The sequence below is a fragment of the Diadema setosum genome, chromosome 5, assembly GCF_964275005.1.
Source record: "Diadema setosum chromosome 5, eeDiaSeto1, whole genome shotgun sequence".
NCBI classification, from domain to species: Eukaryota; Metazoa; Echinodermata; class Echinoidea; order Diadematoida; family Diadematidae; genus Diadema; species Diadema setosum.
In genome coordinates, this window is record NC_092689.1 from 15515048 (window position 1) to 15536698 (window position 21651).

Here is a 21651-nt window from a genome sequence, read left to right on the forward strand (position 1 = left end):
ATTGACCTTACACGGCTTCCACTTATTTGAAATCAAAATGATACATACAGATCATATAGGAGCTGTCATAAAACCATAATCTTTGCATGAAATTGCTCTTATAAGGTTAAATGACAATGCTGCGAATAAGCAAACTAATATAGTGTAATTGATGTTGTAATATAGTTATCATTGAAACATTAATTAGTGTTATTACATGCCATTGTTATCATCAATATCATTGATTCTAAAATGTCTCTACTATTTGTTTCATTCGATCTTAAAGAAAGTGTAGTATTCATAATGAATTTTGCTAATTGCTGATTTTTGCTCATTTTGTAAAGTTACCTTCAGCAGAACATAATTTACCAAAACTTTTTATGCATATGATGGATCGGGATCGCTGCTGTTAGAAAAGACTGTGTTGCATTTTGTCATAAGAATCTTAATCTTAATATTTTGCTGTTAATTAAAGTAATCACTCGGGATTGTTAATTCCTTTCACGTGAGGAGAACGATAAATACAAACTCAAATAATCATAAACTAAACTGTCAAACATGTTTTTGGTAACGGAGTGTATAGTGATTGTGAATTCGATTTCATAACAGTTTTAACGAAGACGTAGGGAGCACATTCTCAGTGAAGAAACCAAAAATACAGTGCACTCCCTTTATAACGAAAACGGATATAACGAAATTTCGGTTACAACGATGTAAAAATTCAGGCTGTAACATTATCCTCTATTTTTTATGTTTAATTGTTCGGTTATAACGAAACTTTGACACAACGAAAGAAAATTGCCGTTCCCGAAGTCTCCGCCATAGCGGGAGTCCACTGTAATTATTTTTTTTTTTCAGATGATAATGATAACAGTTGGCTGATGCCCGTTGTATAGTTGCATACATATCTTGAAATTTCCTTTGTTTTTCTTGAAACGCAGTTACGCGATCTGACATATCATTAGTTTGAAGTTATATCGCATAACATTAAAGGGGATGGCTATAAGTAACTGATCATGGGAATCAGTGGGAATGCTGGGGGATGATTGTTCCAATCCTTGTGGGATTCATTTAAGAGTACATTATATATCTATTGGTGTGTGAAAATTATTTGCCTCAGAATGGTCTCCTGTGCAGTTTAATGTTTCCAGGTTAGCATGCCTGTACAGTGACGGGACGATCGTTAACGGCCCGTTAACTATTGCCACGTCACTGTACAACTTCGATGTAACGAAAGAAAAGTGCCGGTCAAGAGGACTCTGTAATTATTTTATTTATGCAATGATATAGCGGTTGGCTGGTGCCCGTTCTTTGCAAAATATCTCGGAACAGTACCTAGGCATATTTTGTTGATACTAAAATCATTCATCTTGTCGACTTTCATTACTTCACAATATCAAGGTCTAAATTCAAATCAAAGAGTCTATCAGGACTTCGATCAGAACGAAATAAAAATCTCGTGAAAAGGGGGAATGATAATCGTTTGTTATGCCATTATATAGTATGCTACTGCATACTAATGCAATTCCCTCTCGAAAGATTTTGCCATATTTCTGTGACCATCACAATTATTGGATATTTTATCGAAATCAAGAGGTATATGTAGATATACTGTAGTGTAATCCATTATATATATATATATATATATATATATATATATATATATATAGAGGGGGGGGGGAGCCATTATTGTGTTAAATTACAATTCTTGACAGTGAGTATGATTAATTCAATGTGTGAGTCATTTCCACTGCGTTTTCAGGTGATTAAATTGTTAGGACCATTAGTGTCTTGGTGTCTTAAGAAACATCAGAAAATCAGAAAACATCAGAAAATCATGACAAACTGTATACACAAGTAATGACAAGCAATTCATGACACAGTCAACTAGAAAGGGGTAGACTCTATAAGGAGAACATTTTAATCAGAGTAACCACAGAGATACAATGCATGAATACAGGTATACGTGAAATATGTGTATCTTAGAAATATAAAATGGTAAGTCAATGTTTGTTAGTCCTGGAGCAAGTCTTTAGAATTTACTCTCGTTCTAACTTAAGGTTTAGAATGCATCCAGGGCAACATCTTAATTTCTTTCCCTTATCTTTCAGATGGAGGCTAACAGTGTGTGTGAGTATATCTTCTCGAGATGTTCTGCACAGTACAGGAAGAAAAAGAGTCAGATCTTACTATTTACCTTTATGGAAACGCGTTCCTACAAGACATAATATCCAACAAGAGATAGAGCGACATCTTATAAGCACAACAGTTCCTGATCAGGAAATATGAATGATTATGCAGATGAATGAATGGATGATGTTATCGGCTCACAACTTACCATTTGATAGTTTGTACAAAGAATCTTGAAGTTTCCATCTTTTTTTTTTTCAAACGCAAGTATGCCCCAGTCTCATATCATCCATGAATAGTACTTTGTTTTCGACTTCTACTAAAGAAAACATGAAAAATGGGAAATTATGACGTGATGATATAATCATCTTACTCATTTTATACACTTATTGTCCGAAAACTCCTATGGCAAAACTCAATTCTTTTCTTTTGATCGAATTTTCTGTGCTTAAATATATTTGTACTCATTCTTTTAAAGTCGATTTTTTTTTGTTTAGTCCTTAATTCCCTTTTAAATTAACAATTTCTGCGTTTTCTGTCATTACGTCAAATTTACTTATCATTTCTTTTATGTCAAAAGAAAGACGTTTATGGCCTTTTCCTCATACCAATAATCTATCGTACCAATAAGCTATCATACCAATAACCAATAGATATTTGAGTAGATGATGATATAGTTTACTGGTTCTTCGCGCTGATAGGAAATGGATATATTATTTTGTTTTGTGGAATATGCATTTCCGGCTCATATTGAGAGAAAATGACTAAAGATGAAATACATATATACACTCAGCAAAAAAAGAAAGAAAGAAAAAAAAAAGAAGAAAGAAAGTAAACACTTTTTCAGGTTCATATTTCCCATAGAATATTTGGCTAAATACATGTATTGATGTTCATACACAATGTTAAAGGTAATTTTATTGGCTATCAACCTGGTGGGTCATTGAAAAGGGACATTTTACGCATGAGTGAACACATGCGTTTTTCTCTTCCGAGACACAAAAGTAAAAAATCGCACAATGGACAAGTTCTCATTCATGTGCTCTTCCATATAACAATGAGAACAAAAAAAAAACAAAAACAAATTTAAAACAATAAGAAACACAAATCGATTTGCAAAAACCACCCACTGATCTCTGCAATGCCTCTGTAGTCCCCAAAGATAAAGAAAAGCAAAAACAACGAAGAAAATGAAGAATCTTCTGTCAAATCCAAATTCAAATGAAGAGGCAAAAAGGGTTGAAAGTGTTGTTTCAAATTTAGAAAAAATTGAAAATGATACTTGGATCTGGAATTTGTCTCATCAATCCTAAAATTCCTAAATTAAATGAATGAAATACAGAAATTCTTTCTACTTTATTGCCTTTGCGGCTTACTCCTTATGTCAATTGAATTTGAGTTGACAAAAACATTTGAAAAAGGTCGTATTTTCCCCCTTTAGGTTCCAACTTTGTTTTGTTTGATGATTTAAAGAGACACAATGGAACAAAAACCTATTTTTGCTACTCATTTTTTGTTTCTCATTGTGTTAAACCGATCTTATGTTATCAATGCTATCGTGAAGAGCATTTGCAAATGAGTGACATTTAATGTCAATTTCTGCAATTTTACTTTTGTGTCTTAGAAGACAAAAATGAATGTGTTCACTCATGCATAATATTTCCCTTTGTACTTATTAACCTTCTGAGTTGATAGCCAGTAAAATCATCTTTATTTATGGTATAATCGTGAGACAAAGATTTTTACTAAAATCTTGTGTGAAAAATATGTAATGGAAAAAGTGTTTACGTCCTTTATTTATATTATAATCATCTACAACACTAGTATTACGTGGCACCAAGAATTCAATGTGTAGGCCTATATTCAAATCTCTTGCTGCACAGACTTATAAAGACAAACCACAATCGTATATCGTACAATTTATCATTTTCATGTTTATCGCCAGAATAGCGACAGAATCGCGACAGAAGTTATACCATATTTTTTTTTTTTTTGCCGGCCAATTCGAGACTATAATTCATCTGAAACCGAGCCAAAAAGGTGGTCGAGATTACCGAGCAGACGGCGGTGCTCTTAAACCAAGCTGTGCAAAACCTGAGTGGTCGACCATGTTCGTTTTGGCCTTTTACTTGCAGGACATTGCCTTGAGACAATCTTCTCGAAATCGTCGGTTGACGGCCGCGTAGACGAATACGTTGATGACGTGGTTAATGTACTTCAATTGAGTTGCCGCATACACCGAAGTGGCCACAAGTGGCTTTTCATAGTGGAAAAGTACGATTTCCCCTAACTGCAGGATCGAATTGAAAACCGGAGGAAATAAGAAAGGAAAATGGAAGAAAATTCACGATGAATCTCTGAATACAAAGAATTGATGCATAGAGAATACAATTAGTACACATTTACATAGCTGGACACACACGCACTCACAAGCAAATTGTGTGGTATTAGATTGACTTATATTTAGTATAGATTATGATAGAAACGCTACTTGGCGCTGTCACAGCTAAAATTCATGACTTTAGTTATTCAGCTTTGGCTATAGATTCAAGGGTTTGCTTTAACTATACGCCCGTGGAAAAGAATTGGTTTTCTGCCTCTAAAAATTCTTATGAAAAAGAGAGAAAAAACATTAAATGTATCCTACATTATCACTTCGATCCTGTGCACCGAGTAGTATACCCATGCATAAAAAGTAACGCTTATACTGACGGTTACGCATTTCATATTTACATTTTATGCGTAATTAGTAAACCAGAAACAGTGGCGGATCGAGAGGGGGCGTAACCGGCGCACGCACCCCTTTATTTTTCGTTCAAAACAAAAGAAATAAAAAGAAAAAAGAATGAAATGAAACCGGGAAGTGACACCAAGAATATTAGTTGCACCCTCCCCCCCCCCCGCCCCTTTACAGAATTCCTGGATCCGCCCCTGCAGAAAGAGGTATAGAAAGTGTCTGGCAAACGGGGATATAAATGCCCATTCTTACCAAGGCTGACTGGCGTCTTCAATTCAAAATCAAGTGATTCAGCTTTAAAACATTATGTTTTCAGATAAGCAGGATTAATGAATACATTCAAATTTTGCTTAAAAGTAAAGGTTGTATTGATCTTTAGCGAGTCTTGGCTAATGCAGCAACGATGTATTTAAGAATAAATTTGGTGGAATACCTAATTAAGAGGTCTTAAAAGTGGCCGTCTGTATATAGGTGCATGATATACTCTGATAAAACGCATTAGCACAAACATATGTATTTGGGTTTCACTTATACCAGGGAGTTGGCTTCCACCGCCCTGTCTATACTAATCCCAAGTTTTGGAGAAAACTGTGAGATGCCCAAACTGCAGGGGTGTTTTGGAAAGTTCTATACGAACACATGATGGTTTTGTTACCACCGCCTCACCTCTCTTGTTACAAGTACGTCAAAGGATACACTCGGTAGCCAGGATACAAAGAAAACGATACTGACGATGAACAACATGACGGTAGTTCGATGGTCATTATTGCTCCTCTTCTTATTCTTGGTCGACAAATGGGCGACAGCTGCGGACTGTCCAACCAAGGCGGGGATTTCCGTCGTCGTGCCAGTTTGATCGTGAACTGGATTGTTGTTTGACTTTATTTGAATGTCAGCATCTGTGGGTACGATAAATTCGCAATGAGATTTCACTACAGGCTGTTTTGTTTCACTTCGGTTTGTTTGATACTAAAGAAAGAAAGAGAGAGAGAAAAAAAAAGACTTAAACATGCCTCTCCAGCAAGGTCACAACATGTTCTTCTGGGGTTTTTTCTTAATGAATAAACACATTTTGTCATTTTTTTTTTGTAACGCAAGCAGGCGGTTTTTTAGTGTCAACTCCCCATGTTGCCTTCGTGCTGCATACACAATGCCCGCATTCTTAAAGGAAGCGGTTAAGCGAAAAAAAAAAAAACTGTTATAGAAGACAAACTATAAATGTTCCATTTCTGAAATTGCACTAGCTGTTTCTTAATCGTCATATTTCAAAAAATAGTACATAAATACCTGAAAAATACCTCTTACAGACACGGGGATAGTCAAGCCAGCACACACTCTATTATAGTTGTATGTTTATCACTTCCGTTCAAACTCATAGCCGACATTGTAAATCCATAACCCAGGAGGTGTAATTTATCAAAAACGAGATTTCTGGTATCAGCGTAGGAAGTGGGGGCTTTAACTACACGTTTATCTACTTTTCGCTGTTTTTATCTTCTCTGTCAAACTGCTTAAAATTTGGTTCAGGTATAGACCTACTTGTGGAAACACTAAATATTTCCTCATCCATCTACCGTCGCTGCGAGAACTGTAAAATCGTTATTAACAAGTTGTGAATTAGCTTCACGTCTTTCCGTCTACTGAACATTGGTGAAATCAATTCCAGTATCAGTTTGAAGTATACTTCACGAAATGAATGAAGTAAATGATAAAATTATAATGTTCAGGAAGATTGATGGCAATCTCACAAAGTAAAGGTTACAATAAGCTTATGATTAATTTCTTTTACGTGTGCGTGTGTGTGTGTTTGTGTGTAAATTAGTCTTCTCTTCTATCTCGAATCTTACGTACTGTTGTAACTAAATAGCTGCTGAAATGATGTAAGGCTGAAATGAATATAAACATGTATCATAATATACACTCATACAGGCTTTCTGACACATTTGGGTTATAATATGTAGCGTGTTATCGTACACCGTCATTGAAAAGCGGAGACAAAAAGCAGCAACGTAAAAAAATCCTCTAAGTGGGTCAGTGCCGATTCAGCAATTGGCAAGCTTCTTCTTGTTTTTTTTCCAGTTCAATAGAAAATATTTTCTTTGACGCATATATCTTTCCATTAAAAATATCTGTACTTACCATCGGGGCAATCCTTTGTCTTGACGCTATTAAAAGTCTCGCCATTAGATTCGTCGGACGGGAAATCTACTGTTTTTGGAACACATTTGTTATCAGCGAACACGAAGGACGACACCGAGCAGATGCCTGACTGGATGTTCTCCAGTACATGCCCGCCGGTGAGCTCCCGTCGGACCTTCTGCTGTCCCCGAATGACTCGAAAGATCTTAAAGTACAGGATGGACGATACGAGTGATGAAAGGGAGAAGATGATTGTCTGTGACCAAGCGTACGTGACGCCGACCCAGGCGATGTCGCCGAACATCATACACGTCATTTTTCCCTCTTCCTCGTGAGCTTGACTCAGGTAGATGAAGGGCGAGTTGTAGGTGAACGCAAACACAAAACACCCCAAAGACACCCATGTTGCTGTCAGGGGAGAGATTGGACGAGAGAATGGTGTTACGATAGCCCTAAAGCGGTAGACAGCTATGGTAACAGTCAACAACGCTGCGGCCAGTACGCCGGAGCGAAGGCTAACCATCTCGATAACGCAATGGACGTCGCTAACTCCCGAAAAGAAGACGACCACCTTCTGCACGTTAAATGATGACGAGATGAGATCGACGACTGAGAGAGCTATGATGGCGATGTCTCCGGCATTCTTGGGTCGACGACGAGCAAACACAAGGCAAATCAGAATGTTTCCTGGGATCCCAATGAGAGGGGATGCGATTCCGACCACGAGGCGAACGTATCGATGCATTGTGCTGTCTTGATGTCTGAGAGTCAAAACTGGGCTAGAGCAATTGCAAATAATTTAGCATGTCGGCGAAAATTCCCACAGAGAAAGAACGTCTTATCAGGCGAATCAGTTATAAACAGTTATACAACCTTTTCCAAGTGTGTTCTTAGCTTCCACGTTCCAACAGTAAAATGGGAAAAATTATGGAAGCGGCGATATGTAGTTTCCATATTTTCTTAAATCATTTTTTGTCGACTAACAGAATGTACAATCATGTGGCTCTATGTGATATAAAAATACTGAATAAGCATTATTACTGGCAGCCGATTGGTTGCTGGGATGAAAATGGAATAATCCTCTCCTACGAATAGAGCTAGACGTGATGATTCCATATTAGTCGTGGTTAGGCCCTATGTTACCTTTTGCGTTGCATTCGTTCAATGAAATGGTGTATGTTCAAGCAAATAATTCTTACAGAAGAGAGTTCCCAGGTATATGTTATATGCTATTCAGATATACTATTCAGTGTACTTTCAGATATCTGTCATAAAATTCATCTCATTTAATGCATGGAGTGAAAAGAGCAGCACGTTTAATCTTTTAAGTCCAACTTTGCAATTTGGTGGAGATGAGGAGATATAACTACCTGTAGATCTTGGTGTAGGAACGATAATTGACATTTCTAGGAAATTTTCCGGTTGAAAGAGTTTTTGAAAACTATCCCAGTGTTGTGCGGTTCGGACATGTCTAGGTTTCACCGCCACTACTATATACTCGGTTGTTTCTTTGGTTGATATTTAAAATATTCACGTCTGGAAAGCATATGGGATGTATCTTCGACATCAATAGCTGCATCTAACTGTCTTCATTAGTGACGGCAAAATTTACTTTTTGTCGATGAAGAAAAAAAAAAAAAAGGTCAAACGCATCTCAGAGGTGTTCGTTTTGCACCGTATGGAATGATAACCATCGGGATCAACCGATCAGTTGTGCAAGAACGATCCAGATATCATCATCCAATGAGCCTGCCTCTCCACACGCTCCCTATAAGCATAATGGTACTTCTGTCTTGCATTGATCTTGATATTGTACACGGACAGGTTGAAAACCAAGGGAACAGTTCGCACACTTTGTTTCGAAAATATTGCTTGACTCTAATAGTGTAAGCTGCTGACCCCGTTCATTTTAAAGGAGTCATTGTCCATGATATATAACATTATGTAACACTGATCTCGCTTCATACCAACAGAAGACGATGGAATATGTATCCATATTGACAGGGTATGAATAGATTCTTCTTGATATGCGACATAATAATGACAATACAGATATAGCATTAACATTGCAATCTCTTCTGAATCAAGTCTTATTAAAGTCAGTGTGAATGGCATTCATTCATTCATTCATTCATTCATTCATTTATTTTTCAGCGTTCTCTTGTATCTTGCCCTTAACGAGGATTGAACGAACACAAATCAAACTATTCAGATACATTGTACTTATAGATGATTTATACAAATCATTCCAACACAAAAAAGAATATACCCACCCCATGACCTCCACCCAATCTAATTTATAAGTTATAGGCCAAACGTTTCCAATGAGGTAAATGAAATAAAAAGTGAATTTTTAGTAAAAAAAAAAAAAAACAAAAAACAACAACAACAACAAAAAACCAACAATCGACTTATTTATTTATTTTTTCAAATACTAAATATTCACTTTTTATTTCATTTACCTCATTGGAAACGTTTGTTTCTACCTACTAAACATCGTTCCCTATATATATCGCTAATCGAGTGTTTATCGTTCGTCATTACTACGGATCCTGATACATTCGCTGAGAAATTCTGTTACCGTCACCAATAATATACATCGCCGAACAGTTTTAATTCCCTTTTGTTATAGAGCAGTATGGCCGGTGGGAAAAAATACAGTCAACAGTTACAAACATGAAATCTTAAGCTAGTCGAGATTAATTAACATACCATTTCAAACAATGAAAGAGAATGTTGGTGTATCAAGTTAATTTATTCTACTCGAAATTTCCTTGTCTGAGTTTTGAAGATGCAAAGTCCGCCGCTCACAGAGTATGAAAGATATAAATGAAAGTTTGACGATGACTGAATGTATCTTTTCTCTCCTTTCCGGCAACAAAAAGCAACTCTGACTCATTTTCCAGAGATACTATCGTGCATAATGACATGGAAAAGTGAAATGCTGGTAAAGTCACCACTATTTGCTAAAGTTCTTTGGTCTCACGTGGAAAGGTACAAAATCAGCTGCTCTCCTTTAGCAGCTGGGAGGTACAAGAAAAGAAAAGAAAATTGCTATGACAAACAAAATATTCATTTCTTTATGTCTAACACACATACATACACACACACACACACTCGCACACACACATACACAAATCAAACAAACAAAACTCACACAAACTGTAAGCGAAAATTCACCTCGCGTATATACGTATCTACAATGATTATGAAACGATATAACGATTAACCTGCTCAAGAAATCGTCTGCTTTCAAAACAAAGAAGAAAATTCATCAGGTCAAATTCATTGAATGTAGTTGCAAAATGAAAGTTGATTTTTCTCTATTTTCATTCTTTCTATTTTATGATCAACATAGAAGGCGATATTCATAGGCTCTTCTCTGCTATGAATAGCGACAAATCGAAGATCTTTCGTTGAATGAATCCAATGTAAGCATTTTGTGGCAGTAGGAATTAAGAATAAGGTATGTTTGATAATGTATTCGAGGACAAAGGATACCCCGCGACTATATACTACGCAAGACTTTCAATGACACATTATCTACTAAACTTGACACAGTAAGGAAATGTTTTGAAAGCAAGCCTATTGACACCGGTTGAATGAAACAGAAAAAAAAAAAAACATTCATCTTTTCCTCCTATACCAAGAAAGAGATATTTCAGGGATCAAATGAATAGAATCATTGATGTGTTGCTTCCTTCCACAAACGAAGATAAAAGTATATCATAAGTTATCATCTTTCTCACTTCTGTGCTTCTCCCTCTACTTCTGCCGTACTGGGAAACGCAATATCCAATGTATGAAGACTCAAACGTAGACCAAAAAAATAAATAAATAAATAAATAGAATTAAGACGAAAGTGTAACGAGAATCGGGAAAGCATAAAGTTTACCAAAAATTATGTAAATCTCGTTTCAAATTAAACAGTTTTTGGTCTCAACAATACATCGTACAAGTTAATTTGAATTAACGACGTCAATAACCTTACAAGGCTTCCACTCATTTAAAATCAAAATAAATTTGTATTATAATTATCGGATCAATTATAAATGAAATGAAAAGAAATTGCTGTTATAAATGATAATACCTTATGAGTTGGCGATTCAATCGTGTGACAGATTTTACTGCATCATAATGGATAAGAAATTCTAAAATGTCTCTACTCTTTGTTTCGTCATGAATTATAAGAAAGTGTATAATGTTAATGTATATGTTAGACTAGGGGGTGTTGCAAGAAAGTTGCAATCAATTGCAAATAATTGCTAATTCTGAAACAACCATTCTGATTGGCTCAGGGTCTGCCCTATTACGAAGACATACATGCAACAATGATTTTGATTGGCCAGTGACAATCAGTTGCAAGTTGCAATTGATTGCAACTTTCTTGCAACACCCCCTAAGTCTTTTACAGTAAAGCTAGCTTCAACAGAACATAATTTTCTAGAAGTCTTTATGCATTGTGGTAAAGGATCGCTTATGTTAGAAAAAAACTGTGTCGCATTTTATCATGGCCATCTTAATCTGAACATTTTGCTGTTAATTAAAGTAACCAGTATTGCTTTCATTTAGTTTTCACGTGAACTGAACAAATTAAACAACCACAAACTAAACAGTCCAACCTATTTGGTAACGGCGTATAGTGGCTGTGAATTCGATTTCATAACAGCCTCAACGAAGATGCAGAGAGCACATTCTCGAAATACGCGAAATACAGTGTAGGCCCTGCTCCCTTTGTAAGGAACACGGTTATCAAAGAAAAGGAATAAGTTTCCTTCTGAAAATTGAGGTTTGAATTTCTGAAATATAAAATTCTATTGGTGATTAGTATATTTATCAATATTCTTATTGCTATAGTGACAGTACTCATACACGCACTAGATATTGCACTCAAAATGTAATAATAGTGTATGTCACGTTCACAACTCATGATTTTACATAACTGTTTCTTGATTTATGGAATCACCGTGGAGTGGTTTTAACCCTGGTGTCTCCATTGGTTAAAAGTTGTGTGTATGATTTTCCCTAATGTTTCTCTTGTCCCCTTTCGAATTGTTGCCAATTGTGAGTAAACAATGCCACTTTGACTTGATTCAATAAAACATGATATAAGTAGAAAAAACGGAACATGGTTAAAACGAAATTCCAGCTAAACAGAATACAAATTCAGGCCCCAACAATATCCGTTCTGTGCTTTTTATTGTTTATTTGTTCTAAATTTAACGAAATTTCAATATAACGAAAGAAAGGTGCCGTTCCGGGGACTTCATTATATGATGATGCTTATGTATGATAGCGGTTGGGTGGTACTCGTTCTTAGCAAAATATTCCGGAACAGTACCTGGGCATATTTTGTGGATAGTTAAGTCATTAATCTCGTCGACTTTCATTATTTCACGATATCAAGGTCTAAATTCAAATCAAAGAATCTGATTACTAGGACTTCGATCAGAATGAAATAAAAACCTCGTGAAAAGGAGGAATGATAATCGTTCGTTATGACATACAGCATACTATAGTTATTGTGCTTGCAGCTGACAATGCGCATAATTGTTTTTAGAGAACCGAGTTGTGACTGAAAGCATTTCCTTTATGCTACGAAACGACTTTTTTCTCAAAACAAAGCTTTGTTTTAATAACGTCATTGTCAAGATTCCTGAAGAAGGCGGAAGCCGCTGAAAATTTAAGTGGAATAAACTCATTCTTTATTGGCAAAAAAAAATGCATTACCAGTTTATTTCTTCATTTATATATTTATATATGTATATATATATATATATATATATATATATATATATATATTATAGAGAGGGAGAGAGAGAGGGAGAGAGAGAGAGAGAGCGCGAGAGCAAGGAGCTTCAAGCTCCTTGGAGAGAGAGAGCCATTATTGTGTTAAATTACAATATTGGAAATGAGTATGAGTAATTCAGTGCGTGAGTCATTTCCATTCTGTCTTGGTGTCTTAAGAAACATCGGGAAAAAAAATTTGACAAATTCTATACACAAGTAATGACGAGCATGAAAGAGTCCACTGGAAAGGGATAGACTCTATACAAGGAGAACATTTTAATGAGAGAAACCACACAGATGCAATGGATGAATACAGGTATAAGTGACGTTAAAAAAACTTAAGATGGCAATTTGATGCGTGGTTGTTCTGAAACAAGTCCTTAGAATTTGCTCTAATTGTAACTTGGTTTAGAATACATCCTCGATAAAATCACAGCAACATACTAATCCCTCCCTCTTGACTTTCTAATTGAGGCTTACAGTGTGCGAGTATATCTTGAAGTTTCCTTTTTAATTTTTTTTTTTCAAACGCAAGTATGCCCCAGTCTCAAATCAGCAATGAATAGATTTTATTTTCCACTTGCACGGAAGAAAACATGATAAATGAGAAATTGAGGCTTGATGAAATAATCATCTAACTCATTTTATACACCTATTGTTCGAGAAATCGTATGCAAAAATTATATTCTTTTCTGTGCTTAAATATTTCTACTTATTCTTTTAAAGTTGATTATTTTTTTTTTGGGGGGGGGGGGGGGTAGTCCTGAATTCCCTTTTAAATCAACAATTTCTTCGGTTACTTCCATTTACACCAAATTTACTTATTATTTCTTTTATGTCAAAAGAAAGAAGTTTATGGTATTTTCCTCATACCAATGAGCTATCATAGTAATACGTACATAAATGTGCCTAATTCACAATGAAACAGTCAATTTCTCAGGTACAGACTAGTCAACTTATTTACACAATAATCGTGCATTAAAATCAATACAAATCATCAAATTTTGCATTGATTAATGTAATAGGAGAAAATGAAGAATATTCCGTCAAATGCAAATTCATATAATATTACAGAATAGGCAATGTGAACAAAAATGGTTAAAGTTTGAAATGTTACTTCAAATAAGGAAAATTGAAAATGATACTTGGTTCTTGAATTTGTTTCATGAATTTTAAAATTCATGAATCAAAATAATGAAATATAGAAATTCTTTCCACTTCATCACTTTTGCGGCTTACTCCTTATGCCAATTGATTTGAGTCAACAAAAAAGTCTTGTTTTCCCCTTTAGTTGCCCACCTTGTTTTTGTTTGAGGATTTAATGATATACAACGGATCAAAAACTTATTTTTGAATATTCATTTATGTTTCTCATTGTGTTAAACTGATCTTAGTTATCAATGCTATATTGTTAAGGCCATTTGCAAATGAGTGACAAAATGTGAATTTCTACAATTTTTACTTTTGTGTCTTAGAAGACAAAAATAAATGTGTTCACTCATGTGTAAAAATTTCCTTTGTAATGACCTTTACTTTCTTGATGGCCAATAAACTAATTGTTAATATGGTATATGACACAAAGATTTTTTTAACCAAAATCTTGTATGAAAAAATATGTTATGGAAAATGTGTTTACTTTCTTTATCTATCTACTTATTTATCACGTGGCACCGAGAATTCAATGTATATTCAAATCTCTTCCTGCAAAAGTATATAAAAACAAACCACAATCGTATATCGTAGAATTTACTTTTTTCTTTTGCATGTTTATCGCCAGAATAGCGACAGAATCGTGACAAAAATATTACCATATATATACACGTATATATATAATTATATATATATATATATATATTTTTTTTTTTTTTGCTGGCCAATTCGGGACTAATCCATCTGAAACACAAGCCAAAAAGGTGGTCGAGATTACCGAGCAGATGGCGGTACTCTTAAACCAAGCTGTGCAAAACCAGAGTGGCCGACCATGTTCGTTTTGGCCTTTTACTTGCAGGACATTGCCTTGAGACAATCTTCTCGAAATCGTCGGTTGACGGCCGCGTAGACGAATACGTTGATGACGTGGTTAATGTACTTCAACTGACCTCCGGCATACGCCACAATGGCCACAAGTGGCTTTTCATAGTGGAAAAGTACGATATCCCTCAACTGCACATTGAATTGAAAACCGGAGGAAATAAGAAAGAAAAATGGAAGAAAATTCACGATGAATCTCTGAATACAATTAGTACACATTTACATAGCTGGACACACACGAGCGCATTGTGTAATACTAGTATATTATTGACTTGTATTTAGTATAAATTATAATATATATAGCGCCCAATGCAAAAATTGCTACTTAGCGCTGTCACAGCTCACATTCATGACTAGAGTTATTCAGCTTTGGCTATAGATTCAAGGGTTTGCTTTCACTATACGACCGTGGAAAAGAATTGGTTTTCTACCTCTAAAATTGTTATTAGAAAAAGAGAGAAAAACGTTAAATGTGTCCTACATTATTACTTCAATCCTGTGCACCGAGTATATACCCATGCATAAAAAGTAACGCTTTATAGTGACGGTTACGGGTTTCATATTTACATTTTATGCATAATTAGTAAAACAGAAAGAGGTATAGAAAATTTCTGGTAAATGGGGGTATAACTGCCAATTCTTACCAAGGCTGACTGGCTTCTTCTATTCAAAATAAAGTGATTCAATTTTAAAGCATATATTTTCAGATATGAGGATTAACAAACACATTCAAATTATGCTTAAAAATAAGTTTGTATTGATTATCAGCGAGTCTTGCCTACTGTAGCAACGATGTATTCATGAATTTAGTAGTTACGCTTTGGTGAAATACCTAATTAAGATGTCTTCAAAGTGGCCTACTGACATACTCTGATAAAATGCATTAGCACAAACGTATGGATTTGGGTTTCAAGCCACCTCCCTGTCTATACGAATCCCAAGTTTGGGAGAAAACTGTGAGATGCCCAAACTGTCGGGGTGTTTTGGAAAATTCTATACGAACACGTAATGGTTTTGTTACCATCGCCTCACCTCTCTTGTTACAATTACGTCAAAGGACACACTCGGCAGCCAGGATACAAAGAAAACGATACTGACGACGAACAGCATGACGGTAGTTCGATGTTCATTATTGCTCTTCTTCTTTATCTTGGACGACAAGGCAGGAATTTCCGTCGTCGTGCCAGTTTGATCGTGAACTGGATTGTTGTTTGACTTCATTTGAAGGTCAGCATCTGTGCGTACGATAAATTCGTGAGGAGATTTAACTACAGGCTGTTTTGTTTCACTTCGGTTTGTTTAACACTTAAAAGAAGAAGAAAAACTTAAACATGCCTCTCCAGCGAGGTCATTCGCATAAGTTCTTCTGTTTTTTTTTTTAATGGATAAACACATTTTGTCATTGTTTGTAACGGAAGCATTTTTTATTAACATTATCAACTCCCCCTGTTGCCTTCCTGCTGCATACACAAGGCCCGGATTCTTAGAGGAAACTGTTAAGTGAAAAATAACCTATTGCAAAGGACAAACTATAAATGTTTCATTTCTGAAATTGTACAAGCTATTTCTTGATCGTCATATTTCAAAAAAATAATACGTATACACCTTAAAAATACTTCCTACAGATACGGACATAGTCAAGCCAGCACACACTCTAGTTGTATGGCTGTCGCTTCGTGCAAACTAATGGCTGACATTATAAATCATGGTATTTGTGGATTTCTGGTATCAGCATTAGAAGTGGGGACTTTAACTACACGTATATTTACTTTCGGTTTTTTATCTTCTTTGTCAAATTGGTTTAAATGTGATTTAGGCATATATGTAGAAACAGTCATGTTTCCTCATCCATCTACCGTCGCAGCGAGAACTGTAAAGATCGTCATTAGAAAGTTGTGAATTACCTTCACATCTTCTCATCAACTGAACATTGGTAAAATCAATTTCAGTATCAGTTTAAAGTATACTTCACGAAATGAATGAAGTAAATGACAAAATCCTAATGTTCGGAAAGATTGATAACAATCTCACAAAGTCAAGGTTACACTAAAATTATGATTTATTTCTTTTATGTGGCGTGTGTGTGTGTGTGTAAATTAGTCTTCTCTTCTATCTCGAATCTTACGTACTGTTGTAACTAAATAGCTGCTGAAATGATGTAAGGTTGAAATCAATATAAACATGTATCATAATATAAAATCATACAGGCTTTCTGACATATTTGGGTCATAATATGTAGCGTAATGTTCCTGACCGCCTTGTTCTTCTATCTTAAATTATCGTACGCTGTCGTTCAAAAGCTGAGAGAAAAAAAAAACAGCAACGTATAACAATTAACCTGCTTGTTTGTTTGTTTTTCAGTTAAATAGAAAGTATTTCCTTTGACGCATATATCTTTCCATTAAAATATCTGTACTTACCATCGGGGCAATCCTTTGTCTCGACGCTTTTAAAAGTCTCTGCATTAGATTCGTCGGACGGGAAATCTACTGTTTTTGGAACACATTTGTTATCAGCGAACACGGAAGACGACACCGAGCAGATGCCTGACTGGGTGTTCTTCAGTACATGCCCGCCGGTGAGCTCCCGTCGGACCTTCTGCTGTCCTCGAATGACCCGGAAGATCTTAAAGTACAGGATGGACGATACGAGTGACGAAAGGGAAAAGATGATTGTCTGTGACCAAGCGTACGTGACGCCGACCCAGGCGATATGACCAAAGACCATACACGTCATTTTTTCCCCTTCCTCGTGAGCTCGACTCAAGTAGATGAAGGGCGAGTTGTAGGTGAACGCAAACACAAAACACCCCAAGGACACCCATGTTGCTGTCAGGGGAGAGATTGGGCGAGAGAAAGGTGTTACGATGGCCCTAAAGCGGTAGACAGCTATCGTGACAGTCAGCAACGCTGCGGTCAGTACGCCGGAGCGAAGACTAACCATCTCGATAACGCAGTGGACATCGCTGACGCCCGAAAAGAAGACGACCACCTTAAGGACGTTAAATGATGACGAGATGAGATCGACGACTGCGAGAGCTATGATGGCGATGTCTCCGGCATTTTTGGGTCGACGACGAGCGAACACGAGGCAAATCAGAATGTTTCCTAGGACGCCGATGAGGGGTGATGCGATTCCGACCACGACACGAACGTATCGGTGCATTGTACTGTCTTGATACCTGGCAAACAGTCAAAATTGGACTGGAGCAGTTACACATATATTGGCATGTCGAAGAATATTCTCACTGAGAAAGAACGTCTTATCAGGCGAATCAGTTTCGAAATTCAACTTTTTCCAAGTGTGTTCTTAGCTTCCACGTCCCAACAGTAAAATGGGAAAAATTATATACGGAAGCGGCGATATGTAGTTTCTATTATATATTTTCTTGAATCATTTTTTTTTTCAAAGCGCTGTCGGCAGACAGAATGTACAATCATGAGGTTCTCTGTGAAATAAAAATACTGAATATGCATTATTAAGGGCAGCTGATTGGTTGCTGAGAAGAAAATGGAATAATCCTCTGCTATATACGAATGGAGCATAATAATGCTAGACGTGATGATTCGATATCAGTCGTGGTTAGGCCCGATGTTACGTTTTGCGTTGCATTCGTTTAATGAAATGGTATATGTTCAAGCAAATAATTCTTACAGAAGAGAGTTCCAAGGTGTATGTTATATATGCTTTAACGTATTCAGTTGCGCTGAGTGTACTTTCAGATATCTGTCATAAAATTCATCTCATTTAATGCATGGAGTGAAAAGAGCAGCACGTTTAATGTTGTTGAGATCTTTTAACTCAAACTTTGCAATTTGGTGGAGATGAGGAGATATAACTACCTTGTAGATCTTGGTGTAGGAACGATATGTCTAGGAAATTTTCCGGTTGAAAGAGTTTTTGAAAACTATCTCCGTGTTGTGCGGTTCGGACATGTCTAGATTTCACCGCCAGGACGATACACTCGGTTGTTTCTTTGGTTGATACTTAAAATATTCACGTTTGGAAAACATATGGGATGTATCTTCGACATCAATAGCTGCATCCAACTGTCTTCATTAGAGACGACAAACTTTACTTTTTGTCGATGAAGAAAAAAAAAGTCAAACGCATTTTCAGAGGTGTTCATTTTGCACCGTATGGAATGATAACCATCGGGATCAACCGATCAGTTGTGCAAGAACGACCCCGATATCATCATCCAATGAGCCTGCCTCTCCTCACGCTCCCTATAAGCATAAATGATACTTTTGCCTTGCATTGATCCTGATATTGCACACGGACAGGTTGAAGACCGAGGGGACAATTCGCACCCTTTGTTTCGAAAACATTGCTGGACTCTAATAGTGTAAGCTGGTGATCCACGTTCATTTTAAAGGAGTCATTGTCCATGATATACGCAACACTGATCTTACTTCATACCAACTGAAGACAATGGAATATTTATCCATATTGACAAGGGATGAATAGATTCTTCTTGATATGCGACAATACAGATATTGCATCAACATTGTAATCTTTTCCGAATCAAGTCTTATTAAAGTCAGTGTGAACGGCATTCATTCATTCATTCATTCATTCATTCATTCATTCATTCATTCACTTTTCAGTGTTCTCCTGTATCTTTCCATTACGAGGATTGAGCGAACGCAAATCAAACTATTCAGATACATTGTACTTATAGACGATTTATACAAATCATTCCAACATTAAAAAAAAATACTCACGCCATGACCTCCACCCGATCTGATTTATAAGTTTAGGCCCAAGTTGGCCACAGCAATCTAAAAAAAATAAATAAATAAATAAACAATCGACTTATTTCTATTTAAGAATTCACATTTTATTTCATTTTACCTCATTGGAAACGTTTGTTTCTACCTACTAAATATCTTCCCCTGCATATCTCACTAATCGAATATTTATTGTTCGTCATTAGATCCTGATACATTCCCTGAGAAATTCTGTTGCGGTCACCAATGATATACATCGCCGTACAGTTTAAATTCCCTTTTGTTATAACAGAGCAGTATAGCCGGTGGGCAAAAATGCAGTCAACAGCTATATACATGAAATTTTCAGCTAATCGAGATTAATAAACATACCTTTTCAAACAATGAAACAGAATGCTGGTGTATAATGTGTTAGTCAGTTTACTCTACTCGAAATTTCCATGTCTCATTTTTGAAGATGCAAAGTCCGCCGCTCACAGGGTATGAAAGATGTAAATGAAAGTTTGATGATGACCGAATGTATCTTTTCTCTCCTTTCCGACAACAAAAAGCAACTCTGACTCATTTTCCAGAGATACTATCGTGCATAATGACATGGAAAAGTGAAATGCTGGTAAAGTCACCACTATTTGCTAAAGTTCTTTGGTCTCACGTGGAGAGGTACAAAATCAGCTGCTCTCCTTTAGCAGCTGTGAGATACAAGAAAAGAAAATTGCTATGACAAACAAAATAATAATTTTATGTCTAACACACACACACACACACACACACCCACACACACACACACATACACATCAAACAAAGAGAATTCGCACATACTGTGAGCAAAAATTCACCTCGCGTATATATCTACATGTATACATATGAAACGATAATCCTGCTCTAGAAATTGTCTGCTTTCGAAATAAGAAATATAATCAGGTCAAAATCATCGAATGTATACCAGTTGCAAAATGGAAGTTGAATTTTTCTTCTTTTCAGTCTTTCTTATCTATCTTATGATCATCATAGTAGGCCATATTCAAAGGCGCTTCACTGCTATGAATAGCGACAAATCGAATATCTTTCGTTGAATGAATCCAATAGCATTTTATGGCAGTAGGAGTTAAGAGGAAGGTATATCGGATAATGTTCTCAAGTACAAAGGATACTGCGCACCTATACCGGGTGTCTAAAAAAGAGCGGAACGGTGGATTTTCAGTATCTTGCGTTCTAAAAGTGATACATGTATATTTTTTGACATCAGTAAAAAGAGCATTTTCCGCAGAAGACAATGATGCCAAAATCATTAAATTTGGTTCAGTACTTTTTATTCTACGCCAATTGCTGTAAAAAAAAAAAAAAAAGTGTGTGTGTGTGTGTCTGTGTGTGTGTGTTTCCGCGCGCAATATGAAAGCTGTATCTTTTATTGACATGGATCAACGAGCTTACACAATTCACCGTATGGAACGCGTGTCGCACCCAAATTATTATCTCATAAGTCGCAAAAAATTGAAAATGACTGCATTTACAGAAATTGCCGTAGAATAAAAAGTACTGAACCAAATGTAATGATTTTGGTATCATGGTCTTCTGCGGAAGATGCTCTTTCTAATGATGTCAAAATATATATCTCTTTGGAACGCAAGGTACTGAAAATCTACCGTTCCGCTTTTTTTGGGACACCCGGTATACTACCCAACACTTTCAATGACACATTATCTACTAGACGTGACACAGTACGGAAGTGTTTTGAAAGCAAGCCTATTGATACCGGTTGACTGAAGCAGAAAAAATTTCCTCTTTTGCTCCTATACGCCAAGAAAGAGACATTTCAGGAATCAAATGAATAGAATAACTGCATAGAGAAGGTGTGGATGGAAATTAGGATCAATATCTTGGCGTGATGTGTTGCTACCTTCCACAAACGAAAATAAAAGTGTATCATAAGTTATCACCTTTCTCACTTCTGTGCGTATTTCTCTACCTCTGCCTACAGGGAAACGCAATGTGTCATAATTTATGGAATCACCATGGAATGATTTTTAACCCTGGTGTCTCCATGGGCTAAAAGTTGTTATGTGTGTACAATTTCCCCAAATGTTTTTCTTGTCACTTTTTGAATTGTTGCCA

At 36.2% G+C, this 21651-nt stretch overlaps 2 protein-coding genes across 2 annotated transcripts; both read right to left on the reverse strand.

Moving 5' to 3' along the window:
* Nucleotides 1-4234: 4234 nt before the first annotated feature.
* Nucleotides 4235-7730, reverse strand: LOC140228556 (uncharacterized). The gene is made up of 3 exons (XM_072308789.1): nt 6986-7730; nt 5513-5745; nt 4235-4399 (listed from the first exon to the last, which is right to left on the reverse strand). The coding sequence occupies exons 1-3, from the start codon at nt 7728-7730 to the stop codon at nt 4235-4237; spliced, it is 1143 nt and encodes a 380-aa protein (XP_072164890.1).
* Nucleotides 7731-14773: 7043 nt separating this feature from the next.
* On the reverse strand, nt 14774-17971 carry LOC140228558 (uncharacterized). The gene is made up of 3 exons (XM_072308790.1): nt 17227-17971; nt 15839-16041; nt 14774-14938 (listed from the first exon to the last, which is right to left on the reverse strand). Exons 1-3 carry the CDS (start codon nt 17969-17971, stop codon nt 14774-14776), a joined length of 1113 nt encoding a protein of 370 aa, XP_072164891.1.
* Between the last annotated feature and the right edge of the window lie 3680 nt (nt 17972-21651).